Source organism: Gastrolobium bilobum, unplaced genomic scaffold, assembly GCF_033153095.1.
Source record: "Gastrolobium bilobum isolate Gb01-03AN ecotype WA unplaced genomic scaffold, APGP_CSIRO_Gbil_v1 utg29793, whole genome shotgun sequence".
Taxonomy (NCBI): domain Eukaryota; kingdom Viridiplantae; phylum Streptophyta; class Magnoliopsida; order Fabales; family Fabaceae; genus Gastrolobium; species Gastrolobium bilobum.
The window spans coordinates 41,625-56,728 of NW_026898601.1; the positions used below are offsets into that span (position 1 = coordinate 41,625).

Sequence of the window (15,104 nt, forward strand, 5' to 3'; positions counted from 1 at the left end):
TACTCAACCTTTATTCCGTTGTTCTTGGATTTCTTTAAGAACTTTTGAATCATTTACAATTTCTTGAATAGTTCTCAATTATTTCACAAACCATAATTGTTCTCAAACCATTTTTATTCATCCAACAAGAGAGGAATAGTTATAATAAATTCAGTGCCTCAATCCTCGTGGAGACGATACTCTACTTACCATTTTATTACTTGGAACGATGGTACACTTGCCGATTATTCGCAACAATACCCAAAATATAACAAAAGAATCTTCTAACAGAATGAGTGTGCTAATCTTTTGTTATACCCGTAAGTGGTGCAAGGTTATTACAACCACAAATATGAGGTGGCATAAAACAAATAAAGAAAAGAACTATTAATAAGAAATAAGAATGACACTATATGCTAAAACTCCCCATCAAGATGGAGAGTGTATATTGAGCACTCCCATCTTGGAAAGAAGTGAAAAAAATAGACTAGGAGATAATGCTTTAGTGAGTATATCCGCAAGTTGCTGGGAAGATGGAACAACAAATGTTTGAAGCTTCCCTTTGATGATTTGCTATCTTACAATGTGGAAATCAATATCAATGTTTTGGTGCGCTCATGAAATACTGGATTAGCAGCGATATGGAGAGCAGCCTGATTATCACAAAAGAGATGGGCAGGTGTAGGATGTGGCACATGTAAATCCTTCAGCAACATAAATAGCTAGAGAAGTTCACAAGTAACATTGGCCATAGACCTGTATTCGGCTTCAGCAGAAGAACGAGATACAATACTCTGTTTCTTTGATTTCCAAGAGATAAGAGAGTCACCAAAAAATATGCAATAGCCAGTGACAGACCTCATACTATTAGGGCATGTAGCCCAATCAGAGTCAGAGAAGACATTTAGTTGAATTGATGAATTTGCAGAAAATAAAAGACCTTGTCCAACAGTGCATTTCAAGTAAACAAGGATGCGTTGTACAACCAGCATGTGGGGAACCCGAGGTGCAGACATGTATTGGCTGAGTCTATTAACAGCAAATGACAAATCAGGGCGTGTGAATGTCAAATAGAGCAGCTTGCCAATGATACGTCTGTAAGAAGTAGGGTCAGAAAGAAGTTCTCTAGAATTAGAGGATAGTTTTAAGTTGGCTTCCATTGGAGTTGGTTGAAGCTTGCAACCAAGAGAACCAGAATCTTGCAAAATGTTGAGAACATATTGACATTGACTCAAATAAATTCCACTATGAGATCTGACCACCTCAAGTTCTAAGAAATATTTGAGTGCACCAAGATTTTTCAAACGAAACTTGTTGTTTAAGGAGTCAGTCAAAGTATGCAAAGCAGCAGAATCATTAAAAGCAAGGAGTATATGATCAACATAAACCAATATAGCAACAAAATAAGAATCAGTAAACATATTAAAGAGAGAATGATCCAAAGTAGATTGCTGGAAACTAATTGAGATCAAGGTGCTGGACAATTTTGAGAACCATTGTCTAGAGGATTGCTTGAGCCCATAAAGTGATTTCTGGAGTCTACAAACTGCATTAGGAGGAAGAGACTCCCCTTGTTGATTATAACCCGAAGGTGAAGACATATACACCTCCTCCATGAGTTCACCATGCAAAAAAGCATTATTGACGTCTAGTTGAATCAAATGCTAATTATAAATAGCTGCAAGAGAGAGGATAACTCGGACAGTTGTTATTTTTGCTACAGGGGAGAAAGTTTTCACGAAATCTATACCCTCCTGCTGAGAATATCCTTTAGCCACTAAGCGGGTTTTATACCTTTCAAGACTGCCATTGGAGTTATATTTTACTCTATATACCCATTTGCAACCAATGGGCATCTTACCATCAGGAAGAGAAACTATTTTCCAAGTGTTATTCTGCTCCAAAGCAGTGCTCTCATCAGCCATAGCAGCACACCATTCAGGGAGTTGGGATGCTTCTGAATATGTGGAAGGCTCAAAATGAGAGGATAGGGCATTAACAAAGGCATGATGTGTTGGAGAAAGCTTGGTATAAGAAAAAAAATTAGAGATGGGATGAGCTGTAGATGTACAAACATAATCCAATAAGTGAGGAGGTGGTTTTCTGATTCGGGCAGGGAGGGGTGGATGAAATAAAGGAGCCTCAGTGGTATGTATTGAAGTTGAAGAAGGAATAGGAGTTTGTAATAGTGAAGCAGAAGCAAAAGATGTTAGTATATGGGTGTCCTACAGACAATCTTTTGATTAAATAAGGACATTAAATGTAGACCTTTATTGTCGCAAATAATTAATAAGCACTCTTTATCCTGTTTCATATTATGTCTCGATATTATTGTTAATATATATTATGAATAAACTGGATAAACCCCTTGGAATAGAACAGGTATCTCTTGAGTATTTGTGATGAGATCACAATCATGAGGATTCAAGGATACCACACGTTTATTCCTAATTTTATGTTCCTAGTCTAGAGACACTGAGAATATGGATCAGTGATCTCAGATAAGACTAGCACGACTTATCTACTTGTATACGGATACAAGGTAAAGACCTCATGTGCTACAGATATGGAGATGTCTTAGCTAAAGTCGTGGGTGGACCTATAAGGGTATAGCTCGCACTGAACAGACCCACAAAGAGACTCTATGAGGAAATCTCACAGAGAGTATCATTAGAGTACTCTCTTTATATTTGGGTATGTCTTTCCTTAGACCAGAAGTTATTACCTAGACTGTGTTCTAGAAGGCATGCTTTGACTGTATACCTTGTCTGCCTGAAACATGGAGACTCATAAGTATACTGTTGGGCTTGTCCTGAAAGAGCACAGGGCTAGGGTGATAAGCTGAAGGAATTCGTCAAAACTCTGTGAGAGATTAGGTTATCTGTAAACCGGAGAAATCGGGATGACATTTACAGGGACTCGGGAATCTATGCATAGTAAAAGAGATCATGAGATGATCTGCCTTTAGAGTCAGTAAATTGAAGATTCCCTATTTCGAATAAAGCTTACCCTAAACCGCAAAGGTTGATACATTTCCTTACCCTAGGTTAATGGGAAGGTAACCGATACGAAGGGAAATACATACGGCAACCAAATATGTGTAATAGGATGATCAATTCATTAATCTAACTAGTTCTGGGGCAACAAAGCATTGCTAGTGCTCTGTGTTGTCATTAGATGGGTTGTGGGCTTATTGGGCCCAAACTCATTTATGTCAGTGGCTATGTTGGACCTAATGGGTCACACGCTAACACCTAATTGTCTAGATGAACTAGCATTAAAGGTATTGGGCCAAATAATGGTCATTAGTCCAAGAAGTAGTTTGGAAGTCCACCTTGAGGGTGGAGGGCGAATGGATCACAGTAATGAGCTTGGATAGTCCAAGACACTACTAATTAATTTAATTGGTTAAATTAATTATCAAACATTTAAATTTTGAATTTTGGAATTGGAATTTTTAAATTTGAATTTTGAATTTGAATTTTGAAATTCGAATTTTGAATTTGAAATTTGAATTTTGAAATTTGAATTTTGAATTCGAATTTTGAAATTTGAATTTTGAATTTGAATTTTGAAATTTGAATTTGAATTTTGAATTTGAATGTTTGAAAGTTTTAATTTGAATGTTTGAATATTCGAATTTAAATATTTGAATTCAAATTTGAATTGGCTATGAAAAGTTGTTTCATAACAAAAGGATAAGATAAGATCTTGTTGGAACAAATCACTAGTATCAAGAGGAGATCTTTTGGACATGATCCAAGAAGATTGGGGCGCTGATTTTGGCTGTTGGTGAGTGTCATTTAGTCATCAAAATCAGCTCCAAAAGATACGGTCTGTTAGGAGAATATTTGAGTGAGTTGATTCAAGTTTGAATGCAACTACTCAAACGTATCTGGACTCCTTTTGGGACTGAATGGGGCGCACAGTATGAGTGGGTCATGTGATGACCATCAGGTCAGAATCTTGATTAGATAAAGACCTTATCTCATAAGGATTCAATGGAGAGGTTGTTGGGAGTTTCGAATTGCAACAACTCTTTTATCTCCTCATTTGTTGTGCGCCACTTTCATGGGATTTTGAAGTGAAAAATCTGATTTCACTTATTTATTCCCTCACTCTCTTGTGCAATATATAAGTGTGTTCCTCCTTAGGGTTTTTAAAGTGAAAAAACCTAGCCATTCTCTCCTCCTTCCATGCGCCACCTTGTGAGGTTTTCTCTCTTAAAACATCACTCTTCTAAACACATTTGCCTAACCTCCTCTTTCATACATTGAGCGCATAGCAAGCCTCATTGTGGTGATCAATTGGTGGTTCTACAAGAAGGAGTTCTTGCATCTAGACGCGTGTGGTGTGGATCAACGTTAGAGGGTTTGAACCCTTCAAACCTGACCTTGATCATCCTGAAGTTTCACGAACAAGGTATAATATACGTCTTAAAGCACGTATCTTGATGTGCATGTGTGTTCCGCTAGCGAAATTTTTTTTTTCCCTATCACATGCCTCGACCTTCAAGGTCATTTTACTTTCAAGTGGTGTCAGAGCCCAGTTGCTTTACTATCGGCGGGTGATGGTACTTTGTTTGTGAGAATGCTTTTCACGGTTAAAATTTTTTTAAAGAGTTAAAGATTCAATTTTTACATATGGATTTTAATATACAATGCTTTAAATCGTTAAAGTTATCGTTTTTATGAACATGTTAATATGATTGCTATGTTCATATATCCATATGTGCTCATGGTTATTTTTCTCTTTCTTTATGAAAGTTTTAAAAGGAAACACCTTTTGGAAAGGTAGAGTTCGACCATGAAGGGTATTTTAAATACCTTGATTGTTTTCTTATTTTCTCCATGAATTGTATCATGATCAAAGCATGAAATTTTTTTCGAAAATTTGCATCATATGCATATGTATATGGTTCGGCCATTAAGGTGTTTATGGCTACATGCATGGTTTAATTTTGTGTTCTTTGAGAAAGAGTCAACAAAATTTGAATTATATTGATTGTTATATATAATTCGACCAAATAAGGAATTAAGAAAATTTGAATTTGAATTTTTGTGTTGATGTTTAATTCTTAAATATCAAGACATATGTGAGAAGCATATTATATGATAATATTTTGTACTTGTAAGTTGTCTAACATTTCAGGTGCAAAAAGGAAGGGGATGGTCATGGTGCCCGAAATTTAAATTTCGAATTTTAAATTAATGTGTAATTTTGCTCTATTTAATTAGAGTTGTAATTTGTTTTTTAAATTTTGTATTTTAAGTTTGTCCCTCCAAAGATGTTTTGGAGTTTCTTTAATTATTTGTAATTAGAAAAATTAGGCTAGTGGCGTTTAGACGACAAGAAGCCGTGGCTTGAGAAGCAAGATGGACAAATGAGCGAGCACCATGACTATCTCAAAATAAAAATTGTTTTATTTGCATGTATGTTTTGTACGACTAGCATGCATGAGATAATATATCGCGATATGTATGCTTTGTGGCTTAAGACGTCTAGTATGCATGAAATTGGACAAATCGCGTTTGTATGTATTATTATGCACGTCCAATTACGACTAGTGTAATTCGATAGATGTTTGACATAGGATACGACTAGCATGATAATAATACTAATGCGTTTGATGAGACCTAATAAAACCCTAAATAAAAGGAACCCTTAAAAGGAATAAATTATTAAGCATATGATTACCTCCCACCACCAATATTACTCGAACCTCCTCTACATAGTGGTGCTCCACAACTCAGTTGGGACCCACTGTTTTGTTGAGTAAGAGTAGTATTAGAAGTGTAAGACACTTAGGGTGCTGGTTAGTGCTTAACTGAGGCATAAGTTGCAGGCTCAGCCGGGCTTATGTGCTTAGGGTAATGATACTAGGTTGGTTGCATGAGATGCACCACTAAGTGACAAAGAGTTGTTAACCTAATGTTAAGAGAGGGTATGTGATACTGTTGATAAGGATCAACCCATTATTTAAATTAATCTTGCGGTCACAGACGGGGGTTAAAATAAGTAATCGCACTCTTAATCTCACTAAGGTAAAATCTAAAAGTAGATTAACCCTAAAGTCAATTGGTAAGGGTCATTGACTTAGATAAAATAGTGGGAGGGGCAAATTATTTAAAGTCTTTAATAATTTGTTATTTACTACATGTCCATATATTAATTAAAATTATCTTTACATCGTTTCAGTTTTAGTATGACTAATCCACTGTCACTGCGCTCAATACTCGAAACGAACAAACTGACCGGTTCAAATTTCGTGGACTGGTATCGGAACTTGAGAATTGTTCTTAGGGCCGAAAAGATAGCTTACGTTCTAGATTCTACATTACCCGTAGCTCCTAAGGAAGGGGAAAATGGGTTCGCGGAATTTGATTTCGAGGCCTACCAACAGCACATGGATGACAATATATTGGCAGTCTGCATTATGTTGGCATCCATGTCGCCTGAACTGCAAAGGCAGCATGAGCACATGGATGCTCCCTCTATTATCCTGCATCTCAAGGAGTTGTATGATATTAAAGGCAGGCATGAAAGGTATGAGGCCTCTAGAGAATTGTTCTCTTGTAGGATGTCTGTGAGCAGTCATGTTCTTAAGATGATCGGACTCATTGAGAAGCTAGGAAATCTAGGCTTCGTAATGGATTCCGAACTAAGTAATGACTTAGTCCTCACCTCACTTCCTCCTTCCTTCAGTCAATTCATTATGAATTACAACATGCATGGGATGCAAGTGAACCTGCCTGAATTGTTAAGTATGTTGACAACTGCTGAAGTGTCTATCAAGAAGGATAGGACACAAGCTCTTCTGATTGGTGGGCCTAGCAAGGCCAAGGGTAAGGGCAAGGAGCCTGCAAAAGGCGGACCCCTTAAACCCAAAGGAAAATCCAAGAAGAAGAAAGGCAAAAAGAAGGGTAAAAAGGCATCCAAGGACAAGGGCGATGCTGAGTGCTTCCATTGTGGCAAGAAAGGCCATTGGAAGAGGAATTGTCCAGACTACCTGAAGAGTGTGAAAGACAAGAAGCATGGTGATGCTTCTACCTCAGGTATTTACATGATTGAGATAAACTATTCTTGTGCTAATCCGACCTTATGGGTATTGGATACCGGTTGTGGTTCTCACATTTGCAATTCGTTGCAGGTGCTAAGGAGCCCTAAGAGATTGGAGAGAAACGAGGTGGACCTCCGCGTTGGCAATGGAGCAAGGGTTGCTGCTCATTCTGTTGGAGATGTTGATCTTATATTGCCTACGGGCCTTTTATTGCATTTGAATAATTGTCTTTATGTTCCAAACATTTCTAGAAACATTATTTCTATTTCTTGTTTAGAACAAGATGGTTTTACTTTTAGTATTAAGAATGGTACATTTTCTGTCATTTTGAATGATATTGTTTATGGTACTGCTTCTTTAACAAATGAATTGTATGTTCTGAAAATGGGAACTGAAGTTCTCAATATAGTTGTGAAACGACCTAGGATAGATAATCAATCTTATCTTTGGCATTGTAGACTAGGGCACATAAACGAAACAAGATTGTCTAGGATGCATGCAAATGGATACCTAGATTCCATGGATTTGGAATCCTATGGACAATGTGAATCTTGTCTAGTTGGGAAAATGACTTGTCACAAACCCAAATGGCTTGAGAGTCATAGGGCTAGTGAGTTATTAGAACTCATTCACACTGATGTTTGTGGGCCAATGTCTATAGAGGCTAGAGGAGGATACTCTTATTTCATCACCTTTACTGATGACAAATCAAGATTTGGGTACGTGTACCTAATGAGATATAAATCTGAAGCCTTTGAAAAGTTCAAGGAGTTTAGGAATGAAGTAGAGAAACAACGTGGCAAGATGATTAAGACATTATCATCAGATCATGGTGGTGAATATCTGAGCCATGAGTTTCAGGATTATTTGAGAGAAAATGGAATTCTCTCGCAGTTTACTGCACCTTACACACCACACCAAAATGGTGTCCCCGAAAGGAGAAACAGGACCTTGTTAGATATGGTCAGGTCTATGATGAGTGAGACTCAACTTCCAAAATCATTTTGGGGATATGCCTTAGACACAGCGGCATAACTTCTAAATAGGGTACCGTCTAAATCTGTTCAGACCACACCATATGACATATGGAATGGTAAGAGACCCAACCTGAGTTACCTCAGGGTATGGGGATCGCCAGCTTATGTCAAAGCGTTGGCATCAGACAAGCTTGGTTCTAAGAGTACTAAATGTCTATTTGTGGGGTATCCCAAAGGTACTAAGGGATACTACTTTTACTCCATGGATGAACACAAGGTGTTTGTGTCAAAGAATGCTAAGTTCCTTGAGAAGGATTTGATCTCTCAAGGAGCCAATGGGAGTAAGATTGATCTTGAAGAATTTTAAGAACCACATGAACAGATTGAGGAACCCGAGTCTACTCCGCAGGCGACGTTCTCCAATGGAGAAGTAAACACACAACTCCGTTGGTCAACGAGGGTCATCCATCCACCTGAGAGGTATGGGTTTGTGATTGAGAATCAGCAGACTGTCGGGGATGATGAACCAAGTAACTACGAAGAGGCAGTCAAGGATGTTGACTCTTCTAGATGACTTGAAGCCATGGAATCTGAAATAGATTCGATGTATCAAAACAAGGTATGGACCTTGGTTCCTAAACCGCAAGGAATAGTTCCTATCGGTAACAAATGGGTCTTTAAAAGAAAGACTGATGCAGATGGCAATGTTCAGACCTACAAAGCTAGGTTGGTTGCGAAAGGGTATCGTCAAAGACAAGGAGTTGGCTACGATGAGACTTTCTCACCGGTTGCCATGATCAAATCTATTAGGATCATGCTTGCGATAGCGACATATCACGACTATGAAATTTGGCAAATGGATGTCAAGACCGTCTTCTTGAATGGGTTCTTGAAGGAGGAAGTGTACATGACACAACCTGAAGGCTTTGAAATCAAAGATCAAGAGCATATGGTATGCAAATTACAAAGGTCGATATATGGGCTAAAACAAGTATCAAGGAGTTGGAATATTCGTTTTGATGAAGTCGTTAAGAGTAACAGTTTTATCAAGAACGAGTATGAACCTTGTGTTTACAAGAAGGCTAGTCGGAGTAATGTCGTCTTCCTAATACTTTATGTAGATGACATATTGTTGATAGGAAATGACATCCCCATATTACAAATAACGAAAGAGTGGCTTTCAAAAAGCTTCACCATGAAGGATTTGGGAGAAGCGGCCTTTATACTTGGTATTAAGATCTATAGAGATAGATCCAAGAGGCTGCTGGGTTTATCTCAATCCACGTATGTTGACAAAATGTTAAAAAGGTTTAGCATGGAAGGATCGAAAAGGGGTTTTCTTCCTATCAGTCATGGGGTACATCTTTCAAAGGCTATGTGTCCTAAGTCACAGCCTGAGAAGGATCGCATGAGTGGAATTCCATACGCTTTGGCTATTGGATCCATCAAGTATGCCATGATATGTACGAGACCAGATGTTTCGTATGCTTTGAGCATTACGAGGAGATACCAGTCTGACCCTGGAGAGGGTCACTGGACAGCAGTCAAGACCATCCTTAAGTACTTAAGAAGAACTAAGGATGCGTTTCTGGTCTATGGTGGGGTTGATGAGCTAACAGTGAAAGGGTTCACTGATGCCAGCTTTCAGAGTGATAAAGATGACTGCAAGTCACAGTCAGGGTTCGTGTTCACCTTAAATGGTGGGGCAGTATCTTGGAAGAGTTCCAAGCAGGAGACAACAACAGATTCAACGACAGAAGCTGAATACAGAGCTGCTTCAGAAGCAGCTAAGGAGGCCGTGTGGATCAAGAAGTTCATATCTGAACTAAGGGTGGTTCCAAGCGTGGATGAGCCCATATAGTTGCTTTGCGACAACACAGGAGCCATTGCGCAGTCAAAGGAACCTAGGTCTCATCAAAGATCTAAACACGTGCTCCGCAGATATCACCTGATTAGAGAAATCATTGATAGAATGGATGTAAAGATGGATTATGTTCCCACAGATGATAACCTGGCCGATTCTCTGACAAAGGCTGTTTCTCATAGAAAACATGATAGTCATCATGAGGCTTTGGGTATACGACTTAGGTCTGATTGGCTCTAGGCCAAGTGGGAGCTTGTTAGTATATGGGTGTCCTAGAGACAATCTTTTGATTAGATAAGGACATTAAATGTAGACCTTTATTGTCGCAAATAAATAATAAGCACTCTTTTTCCTGTTTCATATAATAGCCCATATTAATTAATTAGGAAATCAAGTGTAATTAATTAATTAAACATGTTTTAGTGAATGAAATTAAGTATGAGGCTTAATAAAATGAATCTGAGTCACTTTGGAGTTAAAAAGTGTACTCAGTGAAAATTAAGGGGTATAAATGGGTACTGTCAAAAGTACCCAAAATATAAAAATAAAAATAGTAATATTCCTAGAATAATATTCCAGACTTTTGGGTAAAGTTTGGTAATTATTGGAGTTAAATAGATAGACGAACCAATACCCGCTTAGAGCCACTTAACCTAAGTTAAGTGACTTAAGTCACCAAATGCCCCCATTTTTCCCAGAAGCCCGTCGACGCCCAGAAAGAAGAGAAGAGAAGAGGAAGGGAGAGAGAGAGAGAAGGAAAACCTAGGTTGTGTGATTTTCAACCGATTGGAGCGATTCAAAAGCCTAAATCACTTAGAATCTTCCCCTCTTTCATAATCCTAGCTTTGTTTTGAGTGGGGAGCATTGTGAAGAGAGAGATATTACCCCTCAAAAATTCGACCATTTGAGTGATTTTGGGGTTTTGGGAAGTTCAACCTCCATGGGAGCTTGAGGAACACCCCTTGCTTGGTTGTGTGACCATTGGTGGTAAGATTCTAACCCTTGAACCTCATGATTCCTTGGAATTTGCATGAGTTAGGGTTTGTGAATAGTAAATTGGGATTTTTATGAAATGTAGTTGAATTAGCTATGTTCTAGGAAGAATGGAGCTTAGAGCATGTTATGGAAAATGCTAGGAATGTCATTTAATCGGTGGGAATGAGCCTAGATAGTCATTTGATAATTGTTCATAATATTGGAAAATTCATGCTTGGATTGGTTAGTATTCTAGCATGTTGAACAATTAGTGAGTTGAATGATTGATTGGATCCTTGTGATGTCTAGGATTGAGACATTTGGACCAACCGTGAGTGATCAACCATTGGAGCAAGCTATGGAGCTTGAATAGCTCATTGAAATTGGTAAGCTCATACTTGTGTTGTGCTTTGAATTGAGTAATTGATGGTTGATTGTGAAATACTCTTGGATGCAATGTGTTGATTGCATTACACCATGTGTAGGTGTATGTTTGTAAAAGTTGATTGCTGAAACTGTTGGTGAAGAACAAAGGTTGACTGAAGCATTGAGGTAAGCCTTCGGACCTTGGGTGTAATTCCCTTGACTGTTCTACCAAGCCCTGAAAGGGTGGAGGTTGTGATTGTGTATATAAATGCAATAAAATAGTGTAATGCTTTGTTATACGTATGTGTATGCATTTGGTGTGGCATAGGATGGTGTTTCCCTATGTTGGTATGTGGCATGACGATGCGTAAATCATACTTGGTAGTTAGCTGGCCAGTAGGACTATTTGCATCTGAGTTTCCTTAGGACAGCTTGAGAGCTCGAGGGATTTCTCCTGGAGATGTATTGCACTTTGCATAGATATGTATTTACTGCATTATTATTGTTATTGCTATTACACTGATATGGAACTGTGGGGTGGAGAGATGCTCCAAGGACCCCTGGTTTACTGGATATATTAGTATATCTCACCCCGTGTTGTGGGGACCCCCTTTCAGGTAAGGATGCTGCAGGAGCCTCTGGTGGCAAGTGGCCATATCTGGATTATGCATGAGATGTGGCATTCCTTTTGAGTTTATGCATGCCTTTTGTAGTTGACATGTATAGGAGTTTATTTTGAAAGCCCTTGGTCATTTGTATGCCTTGATTCATTGAATGAACTTAGCCTATGCTCATGCCTTTGGTTACACCTTTTGTTGATGGGAGCCAAGGGAATGATCATAGTGTTTTGTAAGCTAAGTTCTATGATTTGTAAAGGATATGTAATGTAAATGATGCCTACTTGGAATTCAATATATGCATGCTTGTTATATATTGAGTTGTTGAATTGGTCGGGCTGAAAATCAATTAGGTACCCTCTTCGTTAAACTAGTAAACGATGAGAAAACAAAGGTCATGCTGCCCAAATTCTAGCTAAATCGCATGAGGAGAGGTCGGATGAGTGCTAGGATTTAGTTTTGGGGCATGGACATTTGGGGTTTGTAATGGGGATGCATTTTCCCCTAGGCTTGGATTTGAGAAATGTGGGAATTGGAATCCCCTGGCAGCGCGCTTAAGCGCCCAGGAGCGCGCCCAAGCGCCCTGCTGCCCCTGCGAGTGCCAATGCATTCTGCCTCCTCGCGCTGGAGCGCCCAAGTGGGGGCTTAAGCGCCCAGGAGTGCGCGCTGGAGCGCCCTGGCGTGCGCTTAAGCGCCCTTTGCTGCAGAAAGTTGGGTGGCTTACTGCCCCCTCGTGTTTTAGCGCCCAGGGTGGGGCTTAAGCGCCCAGGGTTGCGCGCTTGAGCGCCCTGGTCCGCGCTTAAGCGCCCTTCGCCACTGAAGGAGGAGATGCTTCTGTCTCTGCGCGCTAAAACGTCGTCGTGGGAGCTTGAGCGCCCAGGATAGCGCGCCTGAGCGCCCTGTTGCGCGCTTAAGCGCCCATCCACACTGGAATGCCTGATGCTTACTGCCTCCGTGCGCTTAAGCGCCCAGATGGAGGCTTTAGCGCCCGATAGCGCGCGCTTGAGCGCCCGGTAGCGCGCTGAAGCGCGCTGGGCCTGTGACCAACACTCTCTTGTGTTGCTTCAAATGGTCCTAACTTGGGCTACAGTGCTCCGATTTGAGCACGGTTTGAAACCACGGGTAGCTAATGAAGAAACCTACAATATAGTAGAAGTATTGAACTAAACAAGAAGTAAATTAATGGTTTAAAAATGGGAAATGAACATGATGTTAAGCTTAATTTATCTGTTTCCGCAAGGTAATATGGTTATGATCACGAAATTGGGTATTATAAGTTCGGTACGTTTTAAAATGAAAAATTTATCCGGATTTTAATTGAACCCAGGTGATTGTAACTGCGCTTAATATCATAATGCGATGTTAACAAACCGGTTCTAGAACGGGGTGTTACATTTTATGGTATCAGAGCAGTTTCGTAGGGAATAACTGTTAGCTATTGTTGAGTATGCTTAGTGTTTGATGCTTTATAGTTGTTTTAGTACTCTGTATGATTATTGCATTTGTGATCACTAAGTGTGGGCCTGATCAACTCACTTCTTTGTGTAACATGTGTAGTGACATGACGAGGAACCGAAACAACCCCGGACCATCAAACACCAATGCTCAGCCAGAACCTGTTTTGGCTGCTCTTGTGAGGCCTAGAAGTGGCCGTGGGGCAACGGGCGTACAGCCTGATCCCGTGGCTGAAGCTCTTGCAGCCGTTCAGAGAGAGTTGGCTGCTAGCAGGCAAGCCAATGAAAATTTGTTAAAGACAAATGAAGACTCGCGGACTGCTATGGCCGCGATGATGACCGAGTTGAGGACGTTGAGGGGTCCTAGGCCCGTGAACCGGCAACCCACTCCTCCTCCTCACACTGCTACGCCTTCTCCACCTCCTTCACAGGAAGAGGGTGGAGTGGGTAACAATGAGGGTGAAGGTAGTCACCACTCCGGAAGTCGGAGTCATCACACTGAGGTTCGTCAACCTCAAGTTGAAAATGTCGGTGATCATGAAATGGAGGAAAGGAGATTGATGGCTTTCCGAAAACATAAACCTCCTTCTTTTAAGGGAGGTTATGAGCCAATGGCGGCTGCAAAATGGCTCCAAGCGATGGAGAAGATATTCAGGGTGATGAGGTGCCCTGACGCAATGAAGTTGGCTTACTCTGTTTATATGCTGGAAGAGGAAGCAGAAGATTGGTGGACAAATACCGTGCAGCCATTAGAAGCTGAAGGTCGGGAGATCACATGGCGGTTATTCGAGACATTGTTCTTGGATAACTACTTCCCTAGAGAGGCTAGGGAACAAAAGCAGAATGAGTATAACGATCTCAAACAAGGGTCGATGTCTATTGACCAATACTTCTCAAAATTCAATGAGTTGGTGAAATACGCCAACTATGGGCGAGCCTTACCTACCCCGGCTGAAATGACCTCCAAGTTCCAATGGGGTCTTAATGAGAAGATGTCTCGGAAGATGTCAAATTGTGACATCCGAGAGTTCAGTCGGTTTGTAAACCAGTGTAGAAAGGTGGAAGAAGTGTATAAGGTGTCCCAAACCAAGAAGTCTTCTGAGGCTCAGGCACCTAGTTCTCATAAAGCAACGGGCTCCGGTTATTGGAAGAACAGGAAGGTGCAAGGCAAGAAGCTGAATGCGAATAAGCCCTTTGACTTGTTCAAAAAACCCGGTACTCAGAAGAAGTTTGTTGATAGAGGACCTCCTCCCAAGTGCAAGGGATGTGGCAAAGAGCATAGAGGTCCATGTGCTACTGGTGAGGTGATTTGCTTTAAATGTGGAAGATCCGGTCACTACTCCAGGCAGTGTCCTCAGAATGAAGCAAGGACTATGGCAGTTCAAGCTACTGCTGTTCCGGTCTCTGTTGTTCAACCTATGCTAGAGTCTCAGACGGTTGGTAGAGTATATACCATGGACCGTCAGCAATCGGAGAAGGCTCCGAATCTAGTGAAAGGTACAATTTACATTGATAATATGGATGTTGAAGTGTTGTTTGATTCAGGAGCTACACACTCCTGTATGTCTGACTTTATGGCCGTTGGGCTAAATTTGCAAATGTATGACATTCGCCCTCCAATGAAAGTGGTTACTGCTACTGGAGAGGAGTGTTATACATCCGTGTTGTGTAAAGATGTTGAATTCAAATATGAAGGCCGAGATTACGTGCTGGATTTTATTTGTTTACCTATGATCAGCCTTCATCTCTGGCTCCGTATAGGATGTCACCACCGGAATTAGCCGAGTTAAAGAAACATATTGAAGAGCTTTC

General features: G+C 40.2%; 1 protein-coding gene across 1 annotated transcript; it reads right to left on the bottom strand.

Moving 5' to 3' along the window:
* Nucleotides 1-701: 701 nt before the first annotated feature.
* LOC133317591 (uncharacterized mitochondrial protein AtMg00810-like) lies at nucleotides 702-1,595 on the bottom strand. The gene has a single exon (XM_061519448.1). The coding sequence runs from the start codon at nucleotides 1,593-1,595 to the stop codon at nucleotides 702-704; it is 894 nt and encodes a 297-aa protein (XP_061375432.1).
* Between the last annotated feature and the right edge of the window lie 13,509 nt (nucleotides 1,596-15,104).